The 25,566-nt window shown below is 46.9% G+C and overlaps 1 protein-coding gene across 7 annotated transcripts in view; it reads right to left on the bottom strand.

Annotated features, from left to right (window-relative positions):
* MGAT5 (alpha-1,6-mannosylglycoprotein 6-beta-N-acetylglucosaminyltransferase) overlaps positions 1 to 25,566 on the bottom strand; it is a 330,034-nt gene that overhangs the window by 63,953 nt on the left and 240,515 nt on the right. For all 7 annotated transcript variants that reach the window (XM_039229960.1, XM_039229959.1, XM_039229962.1 and 4 more), the window contains one exon: positions 24,466 to 24,599. In XM_039229960.1, the coding sequence (XP_039085891.1) occupies positions 24,466 to 24,599 (134 nt within the window). The remainder of the gene's footprint in view (positions 1 to 24,465; positions 24,600 to 25,566) is intronic.

Genomic DNA, 25,566 nt, shown 5'->3' on the forward strand with positions numbered 1-25,566 from the left:
ATGCAAACATCATGATCTATGAGAAGGGCTCATAGATCGAACTTCAAAAATGTAATGGTGACACCAAAAGTAAATTTCCGAAATTTAAAATTAATGTGTATTTGTAAAAAATCAAATAGCTATGGAGCCATTTGCATTTTTAAAAGCTGAGGTTTGATTTTATAAATATTTGATGGTTTAGAGAACTGGAAGCTTGGTTCTCACACACCAGAGGATTGGCCACAATTAAGTAGGTGAACAAAGAACCCCTGAAAACCTGACCCAGTTACATTCAACACATTTTCTTTACAGGCAGGCTACAAGCAAGCCCTCAAGGACAGTGGAACAATGAAGGACCAGGAGCAACGACTGCCCAGAAGGACAGCTCAAAGGGCAAGAGTCTCAAGCAGAGCTGGCATTTAGGTCAGGGGGCCACAGCTGTTTTCTTAAAGGGTCAGATAAAAACATCTTAGGCTTTGTGAGTTAACACACATCAATATACAAAAATAAGTTGCGTTTCTATATAATCACAATGAACTATCAGACAGAGAAATTAAGAATCCCATTTAAAGTTCCATCAAAAAGAATAAAATACCAAAAAAAAAAAAAAAAAAAAAAAAATAAAAAACCTAGGAAGAAATGTAACCAAGGAGGTGAAAGACATGTATAGTGAAAATTACAAGACGTTAACGAAAGAAATGGAAGAAGTCACAAATTAATGAAAACATATTCGGTGCTCATCAATTGTAGAAAGTTATTTGTTAAAATGCCCATACTATCCAAAGTAATATATAGATTCAGTCCAATCTCTATCAAAAAAATTCCAGTGACATTTTTCATAAAAATAAAACAAAGAGTCCTAAAATTTCTATGGAATCATAAAAGACCCCAAATAGTCAAAGCAATCTTGAGAAAGAAGAACAAAGCTGGAGGCATCACACTCTCTGATTTCAAACTCCATTACAAAGCTATAGTAGCTGCAACGGTATGTTATTGGCATAAAAGCAGACATTAGATGCATGGAAAACACCAGAGAACTCATACATACATGGCCATTAATTTATGAAAAAAGAGCCAAGAATATACAATAAGTAAAGGATGGTCTCTTCAATAAATACTTTTGAAAACACTGGACAGCTACTTCTTTACATCATTCACAAAAATTAACTCAAAATGTATTACAGACTTGGTAAGATCAGCGACCATAAAACTTCAGGTGGGAAGCTCCTTGGTATAGGTCTTGGTAATGATTTTTTTAATCTGACACCAAAAGCAATAGTAATACAAGCAAAAATAAGTAAGTGGGATTATATTGAACTAAAAAGCTTCTATAGAAAAGAAAACTATCAACAAAATTAAGAGGCAACTTACAGAATGGGAAGAAATATTTGCAAATCAATTTGCAAATCAATTATCTGATAGGGGTTTAATATCATATATATATATACATATCATATGATATGTTTAAAATCATGTACATACATATCTCATATATATCATATATATGTATATCAGAGATATATATATATATACATATCATGACACTGCATTGTAGTGCAGAGCCCAATGTGGGGCTCGAACTCAGGAACCATGAGATCATGACCCGAGCCAAAGCTGGATGCTCAACCAACTGAACCATCCAGGTGCCCCCACCAAAAGCAATCTTTTAAAGAAGTACAGTTTACAGCTAGATTAGTAATAGCCCTTGGATAATTTCTCTTTTCAGTGTTTGATTTAAATTAGAGGTGCTTTGCTTTATAAGAAAACTAGAAAATTCAGTAAGTTATGTACTATTGTTTAAATAAACAAGTAGAGGGGTGCCTGGGTGGTTCAGTCAGTTGACCGTCCAACGTGAGCTCAGGGCATGATCTCACAGTTTGTGCGTTCCAGCCCGGTGTGGACTCTGTGCTGACAGTGCAGAGCCTGGAGTCTGCTTCAGATTCTGTCTGTCTCTCTCTCTGCCCCTCCCCTGCTTGCACCCGGTCTCTAAAAAAATAAACATTAAATAATCAAGTAGAAAGCTGATGCTGTATTAGTACACTAATTGCTAATCACAGCCTCTCTCACCCACAACAGACATCACTACTCTTTCTTAGTCAACATAAGAGGGAGAAGTAGTTGATCAGCTAATAGAATCCTTATTTTAAAGTAAAGAAAAATGAAAAGAGATACCTATATACCAAGAATGTTTTATTCTTAACCTAAAACTATACTGCAACCATTCAAGTTTCCTTGAAATGTCATGTAAACTTAAAGGTACTTGCAGAGCAACAAAAATGCAGCCTCAAAGTTTATATTTTCCAATTATTTCACTGTTTTCTCAGCCACCCATAATTTAGCAGCCAATCTGTTTTTTTGGAAAACTGACCTTTATCAAATCCCTCCAAAGCCACAAGCAAGTTTGTAGAGAAATGAGTGTTCTTTATTTTGATGTTACATTGCATCAGTTTATGTTAATAGATAATAGTTAATGGGACTGTGTAATTGCCAAACAGGTATGCGGCATAAATAGGTTTTGTAGCAGACACACCTAATGCTTCCTGTGCAGACAACTCCAAGTGTGGGTGCGGAAGGTCATGGCCACTGGCAGGGGGGCAGCATGGTAGCTCCATGTTTCGGAGGGCTGTCGGCCCCAGGGTGTTTGGCAAAGTCAACAGTAGGCACAGGTGAACCAGATCTTTGAGAAGTGGGGGTTGGTCCAGAGACCCTTAGGTCTACCCTCACCTCTGCAGTACAGTAGTTCTCAACCCTGGCATCATGGTGGGGGGCAGTGCAGAGGCTGAAGAGCTGTAAGTTTGGTTCTCCCACTACCTGTACCAAACTCATCTCGAAGTGCAGTGATCCTGAGGTCCCATTCGGTCTCACTGCATCCAGACCTCTGGGGATGATCCCGGCTTCTGCCCAGCTCCCAGTGACCCTGATGCACGCTCTATTTGAAAACCACCCTTTGAAATCGCTTGCCTGGCAGCCTGAATCTCCCCATAAGATACAAAGAAGTTGCCACAATGGTGGTGGTTAACCTTGGTTGCACACTAACCACCCGGGGAGCTTGTATCTGCTTGGCAGAGATTCGGATCTAGCTGGTCTGAGGAGGAGCCTGGGCACTGGTATTTTACCAGCTCTCCAGGTAACCTAAGAGCAGCAGGTAGGTTTGGGGACCACAACATTCCAGGGCTCGCATTACAAATGAGGCAGCTCATATAGGCTCTTCCACATTCCGGAAAACCCAAACCGGTCTCACAGCACCGGAATTTATTAGGCAAATAACAGTTTTCATTAAAAAAATACACATTTGAGTATGTTTTTCCCATAAAAGACCTACATTTACTTTTAGCAAGGGCCCAGGGAAGGGAGGCAGCTAAAATCAACTTCTTAAGAACTGCTAATTTGAAATGACTGAGAGAACAGACCTCTAAAGGCCAAGTTCACAAGAGCTGAATGCAAGTTTTAAAACTGCTAAGAACATGAAGTGCATTAGGGAGCCTGGGCAGGATTTCCGAAAAATGTTGCCATTTCTAGAACCAAACACTCTTTCCAGGCATTTATCTGGGTACCTGGAACCACAACGCTTCTATAAAGTCATGATAATGAGGTCAAAGACAGGAATTCAACCTTCCCATGATTTAGAAAGACATCAGAACTCATTCCCACACAAAATGACACAGGCTGTTCTAATTTAAAGGGCTTTACTAGAATTTGGAGGGCGGGCAAGGGTACATTCAAAAGAGTACCCCACTCAAAAAAGGGGGGGCTTCCATCATTCTCCATGTCCTTCCTTTGTTTTATTATTGCTTATACAACATTTCCCTGTACTATAGAATTATTTAGTGACCTATTGCCTTTTTCTTTATTCGAATATAAGCTCCTTGAAGGCAAGCTTATAACCTATTTACTCTTACAGTACCAGACCTTAGAACAATGTCTGGCACCCAGGACACACGTATTTGGAATAAATGAAGCAAGGTTCTTACCCTGTGGAAAGTTAGAAACTGCAATATAACCCACTTGGCTGGGGCATGGCAAACACACAAATAGCTAACCACATGGATGGCAGCCCATAAATCAAGAGCCCTGAATCAAGACCGAATCATAAGAACAATGGCTCCCATTCTGGTATGGCCCCAACATTTACACCCTTCACTGCTGACATCTCCAAAGCAAACCTGAGGGTAGTAGATAAGGAAAGCGAAGCTCAGAGAAAACAGGTGGCCTGTTGAAAGCTACAGGTGCTGGGTGGTAAGGGGGCAGGGAGCGGTCTGCCCCTTATCTGCGTCCCTCCTTCCGCACTACCTCAGCACAGCAAGTCCGGGGAGGTTTCCCCTGTCTTGTAATGACATAAAGCCGTTTTCTAACTTAAGTGCAATCACAGACAATGAGCATTTGGTGCTGAGTGATAAGATGTAGTAAGATAATAACTTCCATTTATTGCACATTTACCGTATGCCAGGAACCACACTGCATGTATAGTTCTAGCTTACTCCTGCCCCAAATCCCATGAGATGCCTACTATTATCCCTGTTGGCTGATGAAGTTTAACAAGTTGGTGGGTAAAGAGGTTTGGGAGAGATCAGAACAGAAAATGATCTCTTAATCCTTTCTTAATGCGAAGAATCTCTCAGTCTGAGCGACACCTTCCTTGACCTAAAGGAGAGGAAGCTGCCAGCAAACCTTCCTTGAGAACTTACCATGGAGCAGACACACTAAATTAAGCCCTCCTTGACCTTCTTTATTTCATCTCTACAGCCCTACAACCTGAGCACTGTCAGTGTCATTTTTGTTGAATGACAAAGCAGGGTCTGTGGAGGTTAAAATGTGCCCAGGGCCACAGGGCAACTGATGTCCAGAACCCCCCAGCCTAATCCCTTCACCATGGTAACGCGGGTCCAAGTGCCAACTTTTTCTTTTTCTTTCCTTTCCCTGAAAGAGGCTGGAGCTGCTATTAATGGAATCAATAGCATGCTTCTCTGGGTCCACTGGAAATGTTCACATTTCACTCTCTTCAAATATTATTTTGTGCCTCTTGTGGCCAGGGCCTGGCGGGCACCGGGGACCCACATGTGAATGAGACCCCTGGGTGCCTGCCATCAGGAAGCCACGGCGTGGCCCCAGCCGCTGCCTGGTGGGAGGCCTGGCCGCACCAGAGGCAGTACTTGCCCCACCCAACCACTTTTTCTGGGTGCCAGCGCACTGCCACCATCAGCTGGTCTGCCTGTGTGAAATTCAATTTTTTGAACTTCATATCCAGCTGGCGAAAGGGAGCCCTCGCAAGTTACAGATGTTTCCCCACAAGGACAAGAAACCGCTTACACTGAGACCTTTGTGTCTGTTCCTGACTCATCTGTCTTTTGGGTCACAGCCAGAATCACACTTCCTTCTTATCTCATTTCTGAAAGAACAAAACTAGAAGGGAACACTTGACCCTGGAGACAAGTAATACTAGCGAGTCATCACACGAGAATAAAATATTCAGAACGAACGCACATGTGTTTCTGCAAAGCCCTAAGCAAACATTTCTAAACTGTTTCATCAAACATGGTTAATTCATCACAGCAGAAGCTTAAATAGAGGGAGAAAGAACGGAGAGAAGCACTAGAACGGAGAAGAGCAGGAGAGAGAGGGAAGGATGGAGAAGAAAGAGAACAGGCAGCAGAGAAAACAGATATGGGGATGAGGCAAGGCAGGAGGCCTTGTAGCCAGGTTCCCGCCCACTACAGCCAGGAAGCCGAGGGGTGAGCACTAAGGAATTATCCAGTCTGGCCACCCCCCGAGAGCTGGGGTGCCTCTAAAAAGGCCACCGCATCATCATGTGAGTATCTATGGCGAGATTACTATGTGCCGCGCACTGTACTACATATGTGCACTGGCAAGAATGAGCTCAAGTAATCCAGATGACCCTATGGGTCAGTACTTACTACCCCCACTTTACAGCTGGGAACACTAAGGCTCGGAGCAGTGAGGTGTCAGTCAGAGGAGCACGCAGCGAGGAAGTGGTAGAGCCTGGAAATGAATCCCGATCTGTCTCTATAGCCCATGCTCTTAATTGGGACATCCTGCCTCTAGGGCTTTCTACACTTATATGACCAGATGGCCTGTTAAATCTGAGTTTGGTAAAGGTAAATAAGAGAGAGACAAAAACGATCCATAAAAAAAAAAATTGCAACCTTGCCACAGGCTCGGTTTCCCTGCTGATAAGCTCCGAGCTCACACACCCTGGCCCAGCCTCACGGTCCCCATGTCCCCTCTAAGGCTGCAGGACCTCGGTGCTGCAGGGGCTGCTAGAGAACCAGGCACAAAAATCCTTTTCCCCCTGCAATGTCTTTCCAGCACCCTCTAACTGACCATGCTCTAGCGCCAGCTGCAAAGGAAAAATATTTCTAGGGCCCAGATCCATTTTCACAGCACAGTTAGAAAGGACAAATTTGGAGCTGAGCAGGGGTGAGCCAGGAGCCCGCAGAGAGTGGAGGGCTAGGCAAAGCGGCTAAGCATATGCTGGGTGTAGAAGCCACACGGATTTTGTTGAGGACCGTGCTAGAAAGAAGCCTGAGGAACCTGAAGGGACACACATCCAGTGTGAGCATTAGCCAGGTCTCTGTACAAGAGAAGTTGGTGGCAGTTCTGATCCCGAGAAGAGGAGCAAGGAAACAAGTCGAGGAGAAAGGACCAAACTGTGAAAAAAGTTACCGGTTTTGATGGTGGGATCCCTTAGAAAAACCAAGTCACACCAGCGGGGGAAGGCAGAGCCCTGTGAGGACACAGGCTTTTTACTTTATCTCTGCCAATACTGTCCCTGATGTGCTCTGCCATCCAACCGTCAGTTTTGATGAGTGAAAGGGGTAAGTGAATGTGCCATACTCTTAAAATCCGTTTCCCTTCCTTTCTACCTTGTTATAAGAATCCGAATACTCTTGAGGACACAATGGATCTGATTGATAAGCCAATCACAACTGTCCCCTCCTCCACTTTCCCTGCCTCCCCTGCGGCCAAGGACGGCTATGTGACCCGGAGTGAATGATGAGAAATATACTAGACAGATGGCCAGGGGAAGCTTCTGTGCCCTTTCTTTCTTTAATGTTTATTTATTTTTGAGAGAAAAAGAGAGAATGAGTGCAAATGGGGGAGGGGCAGATAGAGAGGGAGACAGAATCCCAAGCAGGCTCCACTCTGTCAGCACAGAGCCTGACGTGGGACTCGAACTCACGAACTGCGAGATCACGACCTGAGCCCAAGTTGGATGCTTAACCATCCCTGAGCCACCCAGGTGCCCCAGGAAGCTTGTTTCTTAATAACAGGAATAGACATGGCCGGCTCTAGCCCCTTGGCCCTTCGTTCTGCTGTGACCACAGATACGGGACTTGCTTGGATCTGTAGCAGTACTTGTGATCAGCAGACAGCAGGCCAATGTGCTAATAAGGATGACAAAGCAGGACAGAAGACGCCTGGGTCTTTAGTGATTCTAATGTGAACAATGTGATTCTAATGTGATTCTAATGAGCCCCTGACGGCTGACCCCAAGACCTTTTTATGTGAGAGGAGTAAGCCCTGTCTGATGCACTATGGGTGAGGCATTTTCCTCATTTCAGCTGAATGCACTTCTGGTGGATCCAAGGGAAAAGGGAAAAGTTCATCGGCACACTGTCCAGCTTGGGATAGTTTAATAAGTATTTTCACAAGCATCTCGTCTGACTCTCATGTCAGGCGTAACAGGTACTGTGCGCCCATCTGCAGCGTAAGCACCATGGTTAAGGCATTGATGCAATTTGCTCAGAGCTGGGATCTGTCCAGGTCTACGGACGTCATCGCACGTTGGACGGCACCGGAAGAAACACCTATGCTGGCTGCCAACTGAGTTTCATGTTGGGAGGCCCTACCCTTGGATTATGATCTTGTGGGAGCCATTACATTCTCACAAAATATGAGTAAGCAAAACCGATGTATTATTTTGGACCCTGGCCTCCACTGAAGAACGCAAGGAGGCCTGGTAGTTCCAACAGGCATCCAACAGGCCACTGGGTAAGGATGCGGGATCCTTTACCTTCTACCTCTGGCTCACCAGCAAGGTTCTTCCAGAAGAAGTGGTATGCTGTGCTTAGAGATGCCTGAGGAGGAAGTACTCTGCAGTCCAAACGGTGAGGCATTTGTCTGCAAAAGCAGCCACGCCTCCACCTCTCCGAGTTATTACTCAAACTGCCACTGGTTGAAATGACCCAAATGCCACTCCACAAAAACATCATCATGGACTTCTGGGTAACAAAATAAAGAAGACACTGACTTAGGACAAATTCTTTGCATCAATTGCAGCAAATGGTCTGCATCACTTCTAGCCAATGAACCAAATGTTGTTGTTGTTGTTAATGGGAAGAGAAAAGGGAAGTGGGGAGGAAAGGAGAGAAGAAGAGAGGAAGAGGAGAGGAAAGAAAGGAAAATAAGAAAGGAGGGAGAAGGGAGCAAAGAGGGGAAAAAAGGAAAAGGAGGCCTTTAGGCTGGGTGCAGCCTCTCCTGGGCAGGGGGTGCGAATTCCAGGTCTCCCAGACCCAGGTTTCCTCCTGGGAAAATGCAGTAACTGCTGTTGCACAGGGCTGCTGGGAAGCTCCTGCCGGCCTGGCATAACTCACGACAAGTAAGCTGGCACCATCTGGAGGCCTGGCCAAAGCTTAGCCGGCTCTGAGGACCCGGAATGAATCCTGATTGGCCTGGAATGTCAGGGTGTGCCCTGCTTTACTCCATTCCATGCAGCGGCAATGGTGTCCTCTGGGCCTGTGCGGTGGACAAGTCGATGCGCTAGCCCCACAGACTCCCGCTCTGCAGTCAACACCTCAGCGGCCTGGGGACAGAGGTCAAGGCTTCTCAGGCTCCTTCCCTCCCACCAACCATAACCACTGGCCCTCTCTTCCCTCTTCCACCCGAGGAGATGCTTGTTGGAACTTAATTAAGGATGTGAGGTGGATTTCCCCAAACCAAGAGCATGTGGACCAGCACTTAGGCCTTAGGAGTTTTGTCTGCAGACTCCTGACTTGTCCTTCTACCACCTAGTGTTTGATTTCATTTTTCAATTTCCCCTACTTTTCACACAGTCAGGTCAGTACTTCTGTCTCTGAGTGAGCCTCCCAGAGGGCAGACATGTCGCTGCAAGTCCTGATATACAAGTAGGTTCCTAAGTGGTCCTAGACGACAACAGTCTTTACAACATATCATTACAGATAATAAAAATGGCCAGATTTTACCTTTAGAGGCCTTTAGATTTGAGACGAAGGCAAAGGAGTCTCACTCATTCCGTTTCACTGGCTCTTCACTAAGAATCCTACAGGACTATTCGTTGAAATGTGTCCTAGGCTATCATGGATTTGATTCGGCCTCTTGAGATGTGAGGAGGTGTGCACGAGAAAGAAGAGGCTGCCACAGACAGCCCATTCCTTAGGAGGCCGTCGAGAGGACTGGCCACAGTATATGCCCCTTCAATTCAAAGCTTGACTCAGCCTGGGGGACCTTCACCTCCACCTGCCTCAGTGCCTCACTTGAAAACGGGGTTAATACCAGTATTGACTTGACAGTGCTGTTTCGAGGATCATGCCTGGCACGGAGGAAGCGCTTAAATATTGGCAGTTACCATCATCACTTCCCAAAGGAGCTCTATCTAGTCAGAAATAGAATCAGGGAAGGGAGAAGCAAAGGCCAGCCAGCCGTAAGCATTCCACACGAGCAGGGATAACTGCAGTGTTCCCTGGAGCTCCACAGTCCTGAGAGGCTGGACCAGGCCTCCTGGGAGGAGTCCTTATCTCTAGTACAGATGGACTCAGTACTCAGGGCTGCACAGCCAGATTTTATGAGCATATGCTGCTTATATGATTTTTATTTAAGTATGAAATTGTATATAGACACTAAATACGATTTCAGAAGCACACACAGTACATTTATAATTTTTTTCTAAATTGGTTTATCACTGTGGCTCCATGTTATAATATCTCTGCGTATACTACAATGGTGGATGATGTTTCCAGCAAACACTCCACAGGGTGAAATACACTCCCAGTCTTTATTTTTCACATAAAACTCTATCAGCGAGCTCTGCCCTTGCATGGCTTGTTTCACAGTCTCAATGATAGGACTCTTCAGTGATGTAGCAGGTTCCACAGTGTAAATTCCATGGCTTCTGCTTCTACCAAAACTTATTTCTCAAGGATTCCAGTGGGGATGGGAAGCTACCTGGGTGCCAGCTCACACTAGCACCCCACGTACCCTTTTGCCATGGCAGTGTAGACAAGAAGGGAAAGAGGTCAAACTGCCTTCAACTGGCCCAACACGTTCAACTGGCTTATGTGACTCCACATTCCCAGATTTTTTAAGTTGCTTCTTCACTTCCTTCTGTAAGAATACTGCTACTTTGCTTTCCTCTCCCAGAAACAGCCAGAAATCCACATTTCTAATTTCTTCCTATAGCCATGGTTTTGCTCTCTTTGCTGAGCTTCCAAACAAGGGTTGATGTAAGGACCACAGGGAACTCATTTAAAGGCATCCTTTTTTCAGGTATGTCTGAACTGCTTCCCAGCAGTGCTCATGGGGAATGAACTTTACTCTCCCAGGATGCAGCTGGGACAGCCCGGGGGACTTGCGTTCCTGAATCAAAGAAAGAATGAAGACATCCAAGCTCCTCTCCTCCCCAGGCTGCCTTTCTCAAGTGGGGAGGGTGGCAGTGTCCTTGGCAATCTCTCAAGTCCCCCAGGACCGAACAACTTCAGGCGGGCTGAGAAGCTACGAGGAGGTGTGTGGGAACGCCCCCAGCCCCAGTTTTGCCCCCGTCCTCAGCACCTCAGGATCCAACAATGCCCCTATGTCCTCCTGGCCCAGCCACTGCTGCACGGCACGGCCGAGTATGGGCATGTCCCCTCAAGCTACACCTCTGCCTTTGGAAGAATTCAGACTATACCTAGAATTCTCATCCGAAACATTTTTCCTATACGCTGTACTTTAATAGCGTCCAATAGGAGGGAAAATATCATCATGGATACACCATTTCAGTTATTCTTACACATTTGTGCCCAATCATATTCAGAAGGCCGGGACTTGCAGGCTGTCCCAAGTTCCCAGGAGTAGGAATCTCGCTCCAAGAATGGTCTTAACCCTTTCTTTGCTTGAATGAACAGACTTGCTGTGCTTTTGTAACCCCTATCTGCATGGGTCCTCGGACTTCTTCCTGTGCTGTTCAGCATTTGGGCACCTAAGACCCTTTGGTCACCACCTGGGATGCTGTCCCCCTGTCCACAGAACGTGGCTTTCACACACTTGGGCTCGTTCAGTGGCTTCTGTCCACGGACAGCCGTTGCTCTTCTCCCTCTCTGCTCCCTCTTGGTTCTCACACAGCAACTTCTTTTCCCATCTCCTAATCACCATTGTTCCCAGATCGGCTGCCAAACTGTTAGGGTTGGAGTAATAGTAAAAAGCCTTGAGGCAAATTACAACCACAACAGCTGTGTTTACTAAGAGTTACAAATGAACTCATCACAGCACAATTAGAGCAGGCAGGCAGTGCTTCGGAACCTTCCAGAAGCACCCCACCCTCAGGATGTTCGCTGGCTGCCTCAGCCCCCGGCTACCCAAGCCAGGCCTGGCTTTTGGAGGACAGACCCTCTGCTGAGCACAAGGGGCCTCTTTTCACCCATGATACTTTTATATGTTTTCTCCTCACAGCTGCACTCTTTCGCACTCAGCTGTTTATGCCTCTGGGAGGAATGCCAGTCTCTGACAGAGTAGGCAACTGCTGGCGGTTCTCACAGGGGGCACCATGGAAATACTCTCCACCCTGAGGCCCCTCAAATGCCTCCCCAACCACCTGAGACAAGGCCTAGAATTCTCCCATCTATCACACAAACCTTTGGACCATCACTGACTTTTCTAAAGCATAAATGTTCCGTCTAAGAAATGAGATCAAGATGATCACTTATCCATACCCTTACGGTGGGTTCGGTTCCCCTAAACATCCCTCACGCTTTGTTTTATCACCTGTGAAATGGATACGTGCTTCGTGAGGCTCTGCAGCTGCTCACATTTCTGCAAAGTGTCACAGGGATGACTGAGCTACAAGGCCAGCATTCCTGAGGACCCACGTCAGCTGACTGTTCCCTTGCATGGATTTATTTAGGTGACTTGCTACGACCGTGGAAATAAAAAGGCGGATCCGTGGGGCAACGGGCCATGAGGCTCGTGTGCTGCCCTGGGAATCAAGGGCCCAGACTCAGGATTCAGCCTCATAAAACAAGGGCGTAAGCGTCTCCCACAGTGTGAGGTGGCTGTTGACTCCACAGCAGCCGTGCATCGTGCGTGGAAAGGAAGCAATTAAGGTTTCTCTGTTGTAGGAAAATGGGTGACTCGCTAGCACACTGTGCCCCAAGCTTGCCTTCTTAAAGGAATCACCGGGAGCACTTGCTGAACATACAGTTCCCTGGAGATTCTGATGAGCTGAGTCGGAGGGGAGTCCCTGGCATCTGGATATTTAACAAATTCCCAGGTGGAACTTAACATCAGGCAAATGTGTTTAACATTGACCTAGATTCTGAGAACCAACTTAACTGGTTGGTTTAGGGCCATTCCCTGGAACACAGAAAGGAAATCATTTCAATAAAAAAAGAAAAAAAAAAAAAAAAGAATACATCAATGCTACGCAAAAGGACCACACCAGTGTCTGCATGGACGTGACACAGAGCTATGGTTTCCAAATACAGCCATGGGAGGGTCTGTCGGCAGAGTTCTAAGGAGAAGTCTCCCTTCACGGGTGGAAAGGAACCTGAAGACTTTATTACATTATGCAAGAGCAATAACCCAACAGGTTCTAGGTCCCAGGTACAGAGTTTCCTGCCATGCATTCTTCCTAATGAAGAATGCACCCCCTCCCTGCCGACCCAAAGAAGAAAGCTTAGCTTCACTCGCAAGGTTAACTTGGCAGAGGCATCTCTGGAAGGTCCTGTCGGGGCTGGGCTGCTGACTGGAAAGTGCTCATGGGCTGGGCTCCGGAAAAAAAAAAAGAAAAGTCTCTGAGTCTAACAAAGATTTTAAGAACCTGCGGTTCCTGCTGGAGCTGAGCGAGGGAAAAAGGAGCTTGGCCTTCCGCTCGGCCCACCCTCATGCCTCAAAAAGTGCCAGACTCCTGAACAGGCCATTTGACAGGCGACTTGGCCTGGATGAAACATTCAGGATTGCACTCAAAGTTCCTTCTCAAACTTTACCCTCTTCCAAGGAAACCTATTCTGTGAGAGGACTAGACAAAAGTATCTTCTCCCTTGCCTCCTCAGTACAAGGTCAAATACTCAAATATGTCTGATGGTCCAACACAAGTGTTAGAGAAGGCCCTAGAAGGACTGTCATCCCCAGAACAACCCCTAACCCATATGTCGGCACAGCCACTGCTAAGCTCCAGCCAATGTTTGGCACGTGAGGAGTTAGAGTCCAATTTGTCACACCATCTGCACTGTCAAGAGAAGCTAGGAGTTCTGGCCTTTCAAATGAACCTTCCCAAGTGGAAAACTTCCCTAATTTAAAAATACTGTGGTTAAAGAAGAATGTCTGTGAGTTAGAATTGGTCTGTGGGGTCTGAAGCTGTATCTGTTACTTTAGGCATAAAGCCGGGCCGTCACAAAAGAGCAGTCAACTGGCCAACATGTTTTCTTTCTTTCTTTTTTAATGTTTGTTTATTTATTTTGAGAGAAAGAAAGAGACAGAGAGCAAGCAGAAGAGAGGCAGAGAGAGAAAGGGAGACACAGAATCCCAAGCAGGCTCCACAGTCAGCACAGAGCCCAATGTAGGGCTCAAACTCATGAATCTGAGACCATGACCTGAGCCGAAACAAAGAGTTGGACGCTTAACCGACTGAGCCCCCCAGGCACCCCCCAGCGTGTTTTCTTGGTAGCACCGAACCCGTGAATAGACTCTTGCTCCTTGGAGTGTTCCTTCCTGTCCCTCGGCTTCCTGCCCCTTTCCACCTACATTCTACAAATGCAGGACCTCCGAGTCACTGGTACAATTTCGGCAGTCCAACATCCTCCTGGCATTAGTGATAACCTCTCTCAAAGCCTCGCCAGTGTCCCTCCAGCCAACAATGACAGGTGTTAAGGGCTTCCCAGGTGGCTCACCTCATTTCTGCATGACGCTGGTAGTTAAGCTTCCTCTGTTATTCTTTGAAAGCTCAGAAAGTTCCCTAGCAGCCCATTACCCGCCCTTCAGAGGGTCATTCAGGATAAATCTGATTCCTACCTTGTTTGCTACCCCTGTGGAGTCCTCACCCACCCACCTGCCTTAGTCAAGGCTTTTGTTCTTGGCCAGACATGTCATTTTCTTCCATCAGTCTTCATAAAGCATGACTCTGAGCCTCCCCACGTTGTACTCCTTTCAACCCCAAAGCTCTAATTTGCCTAGATAATAACATCAGTAACGGCAAAAACTAACAGATATTAATGAACACCAGGCATTGTAGAAAAAGAAAACTAACAACGTTATATTTATTAACTTATGTGATCTTCACAGGGACCCTCAAGTTGGTGCTATTATTACCACTTGTTTTATAGGTGAGACAGCAGAAGCACAGGGAGATTAAGAGACTTGTCTGCAACCACACGGCTCATCAGTGTAGAGCCAGGACGGAGCCCCACTGGTCTAGCCCTGCAGTCCATGCTCCGAACACTGCCAGCCTCACCCCTGCAGAAGAAAGAACTGCTCCAACATACCCTGAGCATCAGCAGGGACTGGAGTATGCTAGGTGCTCTCAAGTGGATGAGAACTACTGGCCCTTCATTCTACATGTTATGCCTCAACTGAAGGTCCATGACCAATGCTTGACAGCTTCCCATACTGTTGACTCACACGACTTTACTGTCAATGAATCCTTTAAATCTCTTTTACCCACATGGCCGCTAAGTCACAGCAACCCCATCCTTTCCTCGGACAGTTGGCTTTATGGACTCTGTGCCTGGCCTGGCCCAATTACCATCCCTCTGCCCTATATCTGATGGCCCATAAAGTTGTCTTATAGGCCATCTTCTCTGTGCCCTTGCTCTTGAAGGAATTAGAGAAGGTCAAGAAGGAGTTTAGATTATAGAATCATAAAACTCTAGGGAGCAAAACAAGAGAATATTCAGTCCTCTGCCTCATTTTACAGATGAGGAGAGCAAGACCGAAGGGCAAATGAACTATAAGGACATGTGGCCAGGGAGTGGTGTGGCTGAAATCAGAATCTGGGTGCCTGCTCTTTCAGCCAGGGCTCCTCCAGCTGCTCTAGACTGTTTCTAATCGGTGTTTCTGGGCTGACAAGTACGACAAGGAGAATGTGTTCTCTCTGCCAACGGACAAGGAAACCTCAATGGCTTTAAGATGATAGCAGAAAGCTTGCTGAAACAGGCAACAGAATCAACAGACCACAAAGGTGATGAGACAGGCAAAAAGGCTGCCCACGGATTCTCTGAGCTCCCGATGCGATGTTCAAACCTGCACTCATTTGCTTACCACACACCAACGTGCTTACAGGGGATGCCACTCGGGGTTCAGGTACAGTTAGCATGCAACCACCACTATTTTTGAACAATCCCTAAGTCACCTGCACCACAGTCCTTAGAACCTAAAAGCCAATGGTTTGTTTCTGCCATTTCTCTTTGCACTTGGTTTCTCTTTTCTGTTCCCTTCGCCCCAGCCCCAACTCCAAGCTCGTACTTCAACTTGGCAGAAAGGCGATGTGATGTGACTGCACTTTAACAATTGCCAGGAACACAGCCAGAGAGCAAACCATGCATGGGGGATTGAGGAGGGCCGAGCGTCTGCCCTGGGAGGGGCTTACACCCCCACAGGTACATGAGGGCTCCTGTGGAGGAAAAGCAACTCGCTTCCTGCCTCTGGCAAGCATGGCCCTCCAAGGGATCCTGACAAGGTCTTTCCTACCCAAGTTTTCCCTCAAGGGGAATAAAGCGGGGGAGAGAGAAGGATGCTTGGGAATACTTTTTTGGCAAGAGCCACGACTGCATTATATTTTCCAGCAAATTCAACAAAACTGATTCCAATTTCATTATTTCAAAACATATGCCCATTTGACTTAAGGTAGGTTTAAATTTACCTGGTTTATCTCTGTGTTATCTGGAAAGAAAAGTCTGGCCAAAAAAAAAAAAAGAGAGAGAGAGACAGACAGACAGAAAAAACACAAAGGACAAGGTTTAACCTACCTACAAAAAAATGTGGCCGTTTCAAGGATTCCAGTACATTCTTTAATTACAAAGGTCCCAGGGGGCTCATTAAAACAATATACTAAGAGCAGCTAATTCCTACTGCAAGATAAGATGGCATTTTTCCAAACTACTCCCATTTCCAGTTTTGCATTAATTTAAACTGAGCCCAAGTCAACCAAATCAGTAAACTAGATATACAGTTTTTAGAATGGGATTCTATCTCAGACTCAGAAGCTGACTGGTCTAGAGACTTTCAACCTTTCTGTTTAACTGTTTAAAGCAGTTAAACCCTTTTTAACCAGGGAAGTCTGACCGGGAATGCAAACCTAGGCCACAGATAAATCAGAGCTGCTGCCCCCTGACTCCCCGTGGAAGCCTGTCCCCAGGGCTCCCGAGAACACAGGTGAGTAAGTATTGTTCTCTTCCAGGGGTCAGCAAACTCACTCCGCAAAGGGACAGACAGCAAATATTTTAGACTTTGTGGGAACATACAAAGTTTCTCACATATTTTTTGGCTTTTATGGTTTCCTTTTATGACTTTCAAAATGTAAAAAAAGACATTTTTAGCTTGCAGGCCAGAGGCCGGGTGTCTCCCACAGGTCACTGCTGGCCAACTTGGATTTATTTTTAACAGCCCTACGGAGGCAGGTGTATTGGGCATGTAAGAAACCGCACATGTTTAAAGCATATGATTTGATACATGCTGGCATAAAGATCTACCGTGAGCCCATCACACCGCCATCAAGCACGGTGGACATGGACCACCTCTCCCTCACCCCTCCCCAGCCAACCACCCATCTGCCTTCTGTCACTATAGGTTAGTCTGCATTTTCTAGAGTTTTATATATGCAGAATCATACACTATATATTCTTTTTGATGTTAGGCTCTTGCCCTCAGCACTATTTTGAGGTACACACATATTGTGTGGATCAGCAATTCATTCCTCTTCATGAAGACTTTCATGCATGCAAGTGTAGAAAGGAGAGGCCGGAGGTGCCTGTCTCCAAATCACAGAGATGCCGGCAAAGCCAGTCCTGAGACAAGCCCCAGCGGCCCTCCTCAGCATTCTTGCCATGCCATTTCATTGCTCACTTCCCCGGGGGGGTTGTGAAAACCTCCTGCTGTGTCTGCAGGGTCGGCACCCACATAGCTCCACTCTTCCTCAAATCCAAGATCCCTGAGACCAGAGAGCACAGGGCAGTGCCCAGAGCGAAACACATTCCAAGCTGTATCTGAGGATTCCCAGATAAATCAGATATATTAAATAAAACTGAGAGGAGATGGGTTTATTCACCAAGTAGTTACTAAGCACCTACTATGTGCCAGGCACTGTGCTGGCTGAAGCAAAATCATTGAGCTCTGCCCTCAAGGAGTTTAGAGTCTAACAAGTAAGGAGAGGCTGACAGAAAAAAAAAATACATGATCACAAATCGATTAACATTGCTTAAAAGGAAGGAAGAGGATACAGTGATAGAGATGGGGAAGGGTGACATCTGGTTAAGGGCGCACGTGACAGGGTAGCCTCTGGAGGCTAGCGATGGGGTAAGCCAGGGCAGGCAGCAGCCTTTACAGAGGCTGAGCCCCTCAGCGGGGAGGGAGTGGTGTGTAGGATTCCACGTAGCCAGAGCCTAGGGGAGGTGTAGCCAGAGCCTAGGGGTGCTGAGGGAGAGTGGCGGGTGCAGAGCAGACAGGGCGTGTGTGCAGAGAACCCCACTAAACCATCTGATGGAGACTGGATTTCACCATAAATGGAAGGTGCCCTACGTTTAAAATGAAGCCACAGCAGGGTTTTGGGAAAAAGGGTGATATGTTGCCATTTATATTTTTAAAACAATCACTCTTGGAACACTTGGGTGGCTCAGTCGGTTAAGCATCCAACTTGGGATCAGGTCACGATCTAACAGCTATGAGTTTGAGCCCCGAGCTGGGCTCTGTGCTGACAGGTTGGAGCCTGGAGCCTGCTTCGGATTCTGTGTCTTCCTCTTTCTCTGCCCCTCCCCCACTCAAAAATTTAAAAAAAAAAAAAAATAGAAAATACACAAAATAATCACTCTGGCTGCTGCTGCCGCTGCACAGAAAACAGAATAAGAAAGCCAGGAAGTTAGGGACAGAGAGGACAGAAAGTTTGCATCCTGCTTCTAGATGTGCTGAGTGCCCAATTTCGTAAGCCTGTGGCTATCGGCCTACGTGTCATCTTAGAGTATGCTTTAGAACTACATGGACTTTGAAGTCCAGATAAAAAGCAGCTTTCCAAATTTTCAGCAGGGACTAGACGAATTTGGCTGCTGCCAATCAGGTTAGGGCTCAGACAAGCCAGGCCCTTGGAGTACAGAGCTAGTAATAATCTGAAATGCTCAAAAAGGCCTATCAATCTGTGCAAAACTGTCGCTGGCTTCCCCGTTTGCATAGTGAGCAGCCAGGAGAAGGGTTTTACCTGTTACCCTAGTATTCGCCCAGGGCTCCGCTGCGCACCTACGTCACTCAGGCAGACCTTGCTTCCTGGCTTCTGAATCCTGCTCTCAACATGGTCCGCCCTCCGGGGTAAGAGCACAGGGCAGCTCCTGGAGCAAGCAGCAGCAGGGAGCCATGTGCCCAAGGCGGGAGGTCAGAACCCTGCTCCTGGTCCTGACTAGTCATGTCATGTGCCACACGACCTTAGCCAAATCCTTCTGCCTCCTTGGTTTATAAACCAAGATGGTAAAAGGGCCACCGCTGTGTCCCTGCCTCCCGAGGAATCGGCAAGCACCTCCTTAAATGATGGCTGTGGAGGGCTCAGAGATATGTTAACCCTGCACTAAGCGGAGACCCTCTTTTACCACCAAGGTGAAGGTCACCTGATAAGCGGCAGACTGTGTGAAATGCCTATTAAGAAATGCTGGGCTCAGGGGCTTTGTCTTGGGGTACCAGGGAATTCGGTAAACTGACACTTTATTTTCCCATGTACTTCTTATCCATCAGCCTCAATCACCCAGAACATGATCATGAGCCCCTTAAATACGCTGAAAAGACCTCTGCTGAGATCCATGCTTGGGGCTGTTGGCCAAATGTGTCCTCCAAAAGAGCCTTGGTTTCCCTGTGACACTGTGTAGTGTAGGGGTCGGCACACTTTTCCTGTAACGTGTCGGATAATAAGGCTTCTAGGCTTTGCTGGTCAGAGAGTCTGTGTCACAGCTATACCACTCTGTCATTTTGGTGCAAAGGTAGCCAGAGGCAGCAAACAAACTGGTGCAGCTGTGCTCCAGTGAAAATTTACAGAGATAGGTGGAGGCCCAGGTTTGGCCAGGGAGCCAGAGTGTGCTGACACAGTTTAGAAAAACTGGAATGTGGGGCACCTGGGTGGCTCAGTCAGTGAAGCGTCTGGCTCTTGATTTCAGCTCAGGTCACAACCACACAGTTGATGAGCTTGAGCCTCATGTTGGGCTCTGCACTGACAGTTCGGAGCCGGCTTGGGATTCTCTCTCTCCCTCTCTCTCTGGCCCTCCCATGCTTGTGCTCTTTCTCTCTCTCAAAATAAATAAAGAAACAGGAAAAAATATTTATAAAAAATGGAATCTGAGTATCTTCGGACAGGCTTGTATTTACCCATTCCTCATGGGCTCTATCCCCCATCTTATACTCCCATCAATTCCCTCTATGTCTTCTATCTGGCCCCAGGAATGATACTCATAACAGCAGCAAACATTTCTTTGGACTCACTGTGTGCCACGCCTTCTGCCAAGCATTTTGCATGTATCGAGTCATTTAATCACTATAGAAACTCTATTATCATTCCCATGAAAAAGGAGACCAAGTGAGGCTCAGAACTGGCTCCTCAGCAGGCAGCTGATGGCAGAGGCAGGACTTGAACCTGGCAATCCAGCTCCAGCTTGTGCCCTTGACCACTATGCATATTGCCGAGCAGGTGCCAACAGTACAAAGCAGGACAGCAGATGATGAGGAAGACACCACACCTCTCACTTCCTCTCAGGGTCCGCAGCTTGCCACAGTTTACCCCATTCTAAGGGGCCAGGCTCCACAAATGTGCTCAGTGGGAAATGAGACTGGGGTGGGGGGTGGTCACTGGAGTCAGGCGCTAACAGGAGTGAAATGTCACAAGATAGCTGGTGGCCTGACAAGTGCAGCAGGAAAGCTGAACGAAAGGGGACAAAGGAGTTATTATTCCCTGGTTGGCCCGCTGCTCAGGGACAAGCACCTCACACAATCCCCAGCACCGCCAAGGCCGTGCTATGTGAAATGCATTTCCATCTGCAGCACATTTAGTATCGCTTGGGTGCTTGTGAGCAACACGGGGTCTCAGCCTCAGCCAAGGTCTGAATCCGTCGACATTTTAGCAAGATGCCGGGTGATTCATAGGCGACAGGACATCTGAGAAGCCCCGTTCTAGGTGGTCGTGTTATTGTTCCCATTCAGGAACCTGAAGGCTCGAAGCAGTTAACTACCTCACAAGCTGGCCCTAGCTGGTTCTTCAGAGTCTATGCTCAGTCCCCTGAGGTGCTCCAAGCAAGACTTTTAAGACATTTACTTTCACAGCAAGGGTGCATCGGTAAGTAATGAGATCACCAAGGCAAGATCACAAATATGTAAAATGCTGACCTTGTATCATCAACACAAGATTCAGTTAGGTGCAGGCTACTATTTTTAAAGAAATATGGAATAAATAAAGATAGTTAAGCAAGACAGCAATTAATATTAATTTCCACAATGTTTTAAATATCTTGTTTTCACACAATCAACTATTTTTTCATTCCCTAAAGAGTTTGGTAATAGGATGCTGAGGGGCCTTGAATTTGGCCACCACACTGGGTAGACTTCTCTTCTAGGCACGTGTTTGTGGATGATGGTGATCAGATTGATCAGCAGATGCCCGAGAGGCAGACATCAGAGACCCAGATCCACAAGTTCCTGAAATAAGACAGACATCTGTACCTGGGATTAGGCTGTAAGCTCTCGTTTGATGCTAAGCACCTTGGATGCTTTGCAATGTTTCCTAAGCGGTGCCTTTGGGATTCCGGCAGCAAGGTCCCCTCCCACCCCTCTACTATGTACTGTAACGTCAGGACAAGACCACAGGTCTCTCCGCCTTGAATTGCGGGCAGAACTGGGAAGCTGAAGAGGTAGCCCACTCCTTAGCATCTATATTTAACAAACTGTTTCTTGATAAGCATTTGGAAGCAGGGAACACACATATTTAGCCGCTATCCTTCACATGACTCTAGGGAACAGAAATCCCTCAGGATACTGCAAGGGAACGGAGTGTGACAAAGGGATACACGATCTACAAAAAAGAAAGCTTGGAGCAACTCTGGCAGCTACTTTCTCTTTCTCTGCACGGGCAGTTTCTGTCTGTCCTGCTTCCTTCCCGGCTCCTCCAGAGGACCCCACCTCTCTCAGGGTGGCACCTCTCCTCCCTGTGGTCTGGCTCCATCATTCTCTCAACAGGATTCTCTGTTTCCAAATGGGTCCCACTTCCTCAGCACTGTACCCCCGGGAAGCTTCTGCCTCAGCCTGATCACAACTCAGGACACATCCTTTTGGTTTCTTTCCCTGTAACTCCTGCAAAACTCTGTTTTCCAATGCCAAGGGGAGAATCTCATAGGTCCAGCTGGGCTTTCTGAGCCAGAATCATGGCTGCCAAACACCAGTGTGCTGGGCTGCCTTGGGTCAGAGGACAGCCCCCTGAGCCACTGAGCCAAGGGTGTGGGGGCTATGTGATGGCATCCCCCATGCACGGGCCCCAGCAGCTAGGGAGATTCCCTCGGAAGAGGGGAAGACATGCAATAGGACTGAAGGCACAGCACGTACTTCAGAATTTCAGTGAGTCCTACAATCTGAGGGAGAAGGAGGCTATTCCGAGATGGTTGACTCCAAACGTACACACGCCCCCGTGCCCCCACTAAAATCCTCAGCCTCCCGGGGCAGAGGTCACCCCTCTTCCCAAAGAGGTTAGAGACAAAGGAGATTGGGTAGGGGCAGATTGGGCACGGGACAGGAAAACAATACAGAATACTTCCTGCGGGCTCAAGTCAGCAATGAATGTAACCCTGAAAAGGGGACGCGCTAACATCACACTTAAGGCACATCTGTTTTCCACGCACACTCACTAGATACTATGGGGACAGGGATGTCTTGTTAAAAGGAACCATTTTCACATGCTGTACTGTGTTTAAAAGTTTGAGATGTTCTGAATTTATGTAAAAACCTCACCATATTTTTCATCTTTTGGGCCTTTTCTCATCAAAGAATACCGGGTAATAGGAGCACCTGGGTGGCTCCGTTGGCTAAGCATCTGATTCTGGATTTCGGCTCAGGTCATAATCTTATGGTTCCTGAAATCGAGTCCCATGACAGCCTCTGCACTGACAGTGAAGAGCCTGCTTGGGATTCTCTCTCTCTCTCTCTCTCTCTCTCTCTCTCTCTCTCTCTCTCACCCTTCCCATCCCTCATCTCTCAAAGTAAATAAACGTTCAAAAGAAAGAATATTGGGCAATAACGATTTATAAAACTGAAGTAACACCCCAGATTCTGGGTATTCGAAGACTAATGTAGACACACCACCACTCACCCTTTTTTAATACTTCGACGAGTCATAGTAGGAGAAGGGGGTTGGGTCACTTGTGGACTTTCAGAAGGATTTCTAAGTCACGCCACAAGTCCCCTGGGCCACCATGGCTAACACTTCTGGGATTCTGACTGACATCAACAAAATCAGACTTGAGTGGCAAGTATTCCTTTATCCAAAAAAAGGTGATCAAAAAGCTTTCAGAACCAATTTGTTATTTTGTTTTTCTAGGGAAACTGAAAAACTGCCAGAGGCACCTAAAAGGAAGCTGCACTTGGTTCCAAAACAGAAGTGATATAATTGCAAGGTCAAGTCCACACAGACATGCAAACTACTTCCTTTGAGCAGGTGTGGAGGAGAGAAAGGGGTGATACTTTTTTTTCTTTTTTTAAAGAGCCCACGTCTTCCTAAAACCAGTGCCATGACTCACTCACTTCACACCTGAGCTGAGAATGACAACACCCAACGTGTCCTTTTGAACCTGTCTGGCTCAGAGTCAGCTGAAAACTGCTCCATCAACACAGGGCAGATTTTGATGCAAAGGAAATAAAGATGTATAAGTTTATGGGAACGTCTTAAATAACCATTTATAGTCTTGGATGATTTTATTTTACTCGAGAGGAGAAAATGTGAAATAATGGATGCAGGGAATAAATCTTATTTACCAGCCCAGGTTTCTCAGTGTCAGCACTGCTGATGTTTTGTGCCGGGTAATTCTCTGCTGCGGGACTGTCCAGCGAGTGCTGTCAGCAGCATCCCTGACCTCTACCCCCGAGAAGCCAACGGCACCTTCCTCAGTCATGGCAACCAAAATGGTTCCTTTTCTGAACATGATGTCAGAAAATCAACAGCAGGGAGTTCTTTACCCCGTACACCACTTGCGCTCACTCGGTGGTCAGATTTCTAACTTCCTTAATACGCGAGACACAACAACAGGAGACCACAGTCCCTGATCATTCTGGAAAGTGATGACTTTGAAGTTTATAAAGAAGCACGTCTTGAAGCCCTGGAGACTGCTGGGTCCTATTCAAACATGTCCTCCATCAAAATGATGGCACTGGCATACAAAGGCTGACTTGCCAGGTAAAAAGGTTCGCAAGTCATGTCAACAGATCACACTCCTGTCTGGCTCCTCTCCTATTGTACCTCCCCCAGATGGACACTCTGGAAATCATCCAGGAGGTCCCCAAGTCCAGCACTTTTAGAATGTGGTTCAGGCCGTGGCCAAGGATGTTGTCTCGTCCGAGATCTCCCAGAGCAAAGTGCCTGCGGTCAGCCCCAGCAGGCATTTTTCCCTTCCATGGTAGGTGATGCTGCCCATAGCTAAGAGGGCATGAAGCTCACTGCGCTCCCCGAGGCAGAGAGCACTGCGCTAGCTTCGCATACCGTGTCCCAACAGGTACGGTCACCTGGCACAGGGGTTCTCTGTGCAAGATATCCAGCCCCTGCAGGGCTGTCACTTTCAGAAGCACGTACAGGATGTGAAAGAAGCTGTACCGTGTCACACCCAACAAGGAGCGGCGGGGCTTGCTGTGCAGCCATTGTGCAAACGAGCAGATACAGCCTTTATGAGATACCCACATGCTGAACAGCCAAATCCTTGCATAGTCTTGTTCACTTCTAAGCAGATCCCATTAAGCCCTGGGCACTTGGCTTGATTACTCCCTGGATCAAAGTTAAATTAAATTACCCAACAAGCTTCTTTTCAGACACACACACACAGATGGACTCACCTTCCAGAAGCTATCCACTTTGCCATACACAAGGGACTGGTTCTGCCTTTTGATTTCGTTAATGTGGTGGATGTCGCTGGAGTTAAGATGCTGCTCAACCACAAATCCCAGAAAGCTGTTGTCTGGGGTATGAGCTGATGTGGAAAGGAAAGGACAGGGCAGTTAGGATTTCATCAGCAAGAAGCAGCAACAATCACAAATTTGAGATAAACCATCTTGCACATAATTAGAGGTTTTCATTTTATCCTGTTCTGTGTCTTAACCTGGGAAGAGGGAGGCAGGGGATTGCCTACTCCCACATATTCCTAGCAGAACATGAGAATTCTCTCCAGGGGGGATGAACCTGAACCAAACGCTGAACCAAATCCTGCCTTTTTCTCCCTCCACCCCCACCCATAAAATACATCTGTCTGCAAAGCATTCTGCTGTGTGCGCTCCTCCTTCCTATTTCCTTCGCACAAAGCTCGCTATCTCCCAGCAGAAATGCTGCCATCCTAGCTTTGCCAACAAAGGGCCAGAACAGAACTGAGTCAAGGGTTCTCATTTGGGTGAGGTCACTGTTGGGAGCCCCAAAACCATGTGATCTGATGCCAGCTGAATAAAAGGTGAGCTGGGGGCCAAACCAATCGACGCCTCCCCTAAGAATTACTCACTAATGGGAGATGTCATTATGGAGTTACACTGAAGAGATGGAGGAAATGAAGACAGAAAGCAAGGTGACAACTCACTGGGATGTAAGCCACCCTGAGAAGCCAACCACAAGGAGCAGTGTCTCGTCTACCAGGCAGATGATTCTGGAAGAGGAAGGCATCTCCCTCTGGATCGCTCATCATGTGAGTTCTAAAACTTCTCTAGTGCAACATGTGACCCAGCAGGGAAGCAACCCCACACCTCCCTCTGACACTGGTGTCTTGTGCCTATAAGTTGAAGAGGAATTTCACCGGAAGGCAACAATCGCAAAACAATTCTCTGTAGTTGAAAGAGGGACCCTCCTCTGTTACACATTCATTCTGCCTAGAGAAATGTGTTTTTCCAGAGATGACCCTGCAGAGGTCCATAATATTAAATAAGGCAACTGCTCTGCTTGACTCTGACCTGAAT

This window comes from Hyaena hyaena, unplaced genomic scaffold (genome assembly GCF_003009895.1).
Source record: "Hyaena hyaena isolate Hyena2069 unplaced genomic scaffold, ASM300989v1 scaffold_41, whole genome shotgun sequence".
Lineage (NCBI taxonomy): Eukaryota > Metazoa > Chordata > Mammalia > Carnivora > Hyaenidae > Hyaena > Hyaena hyaena.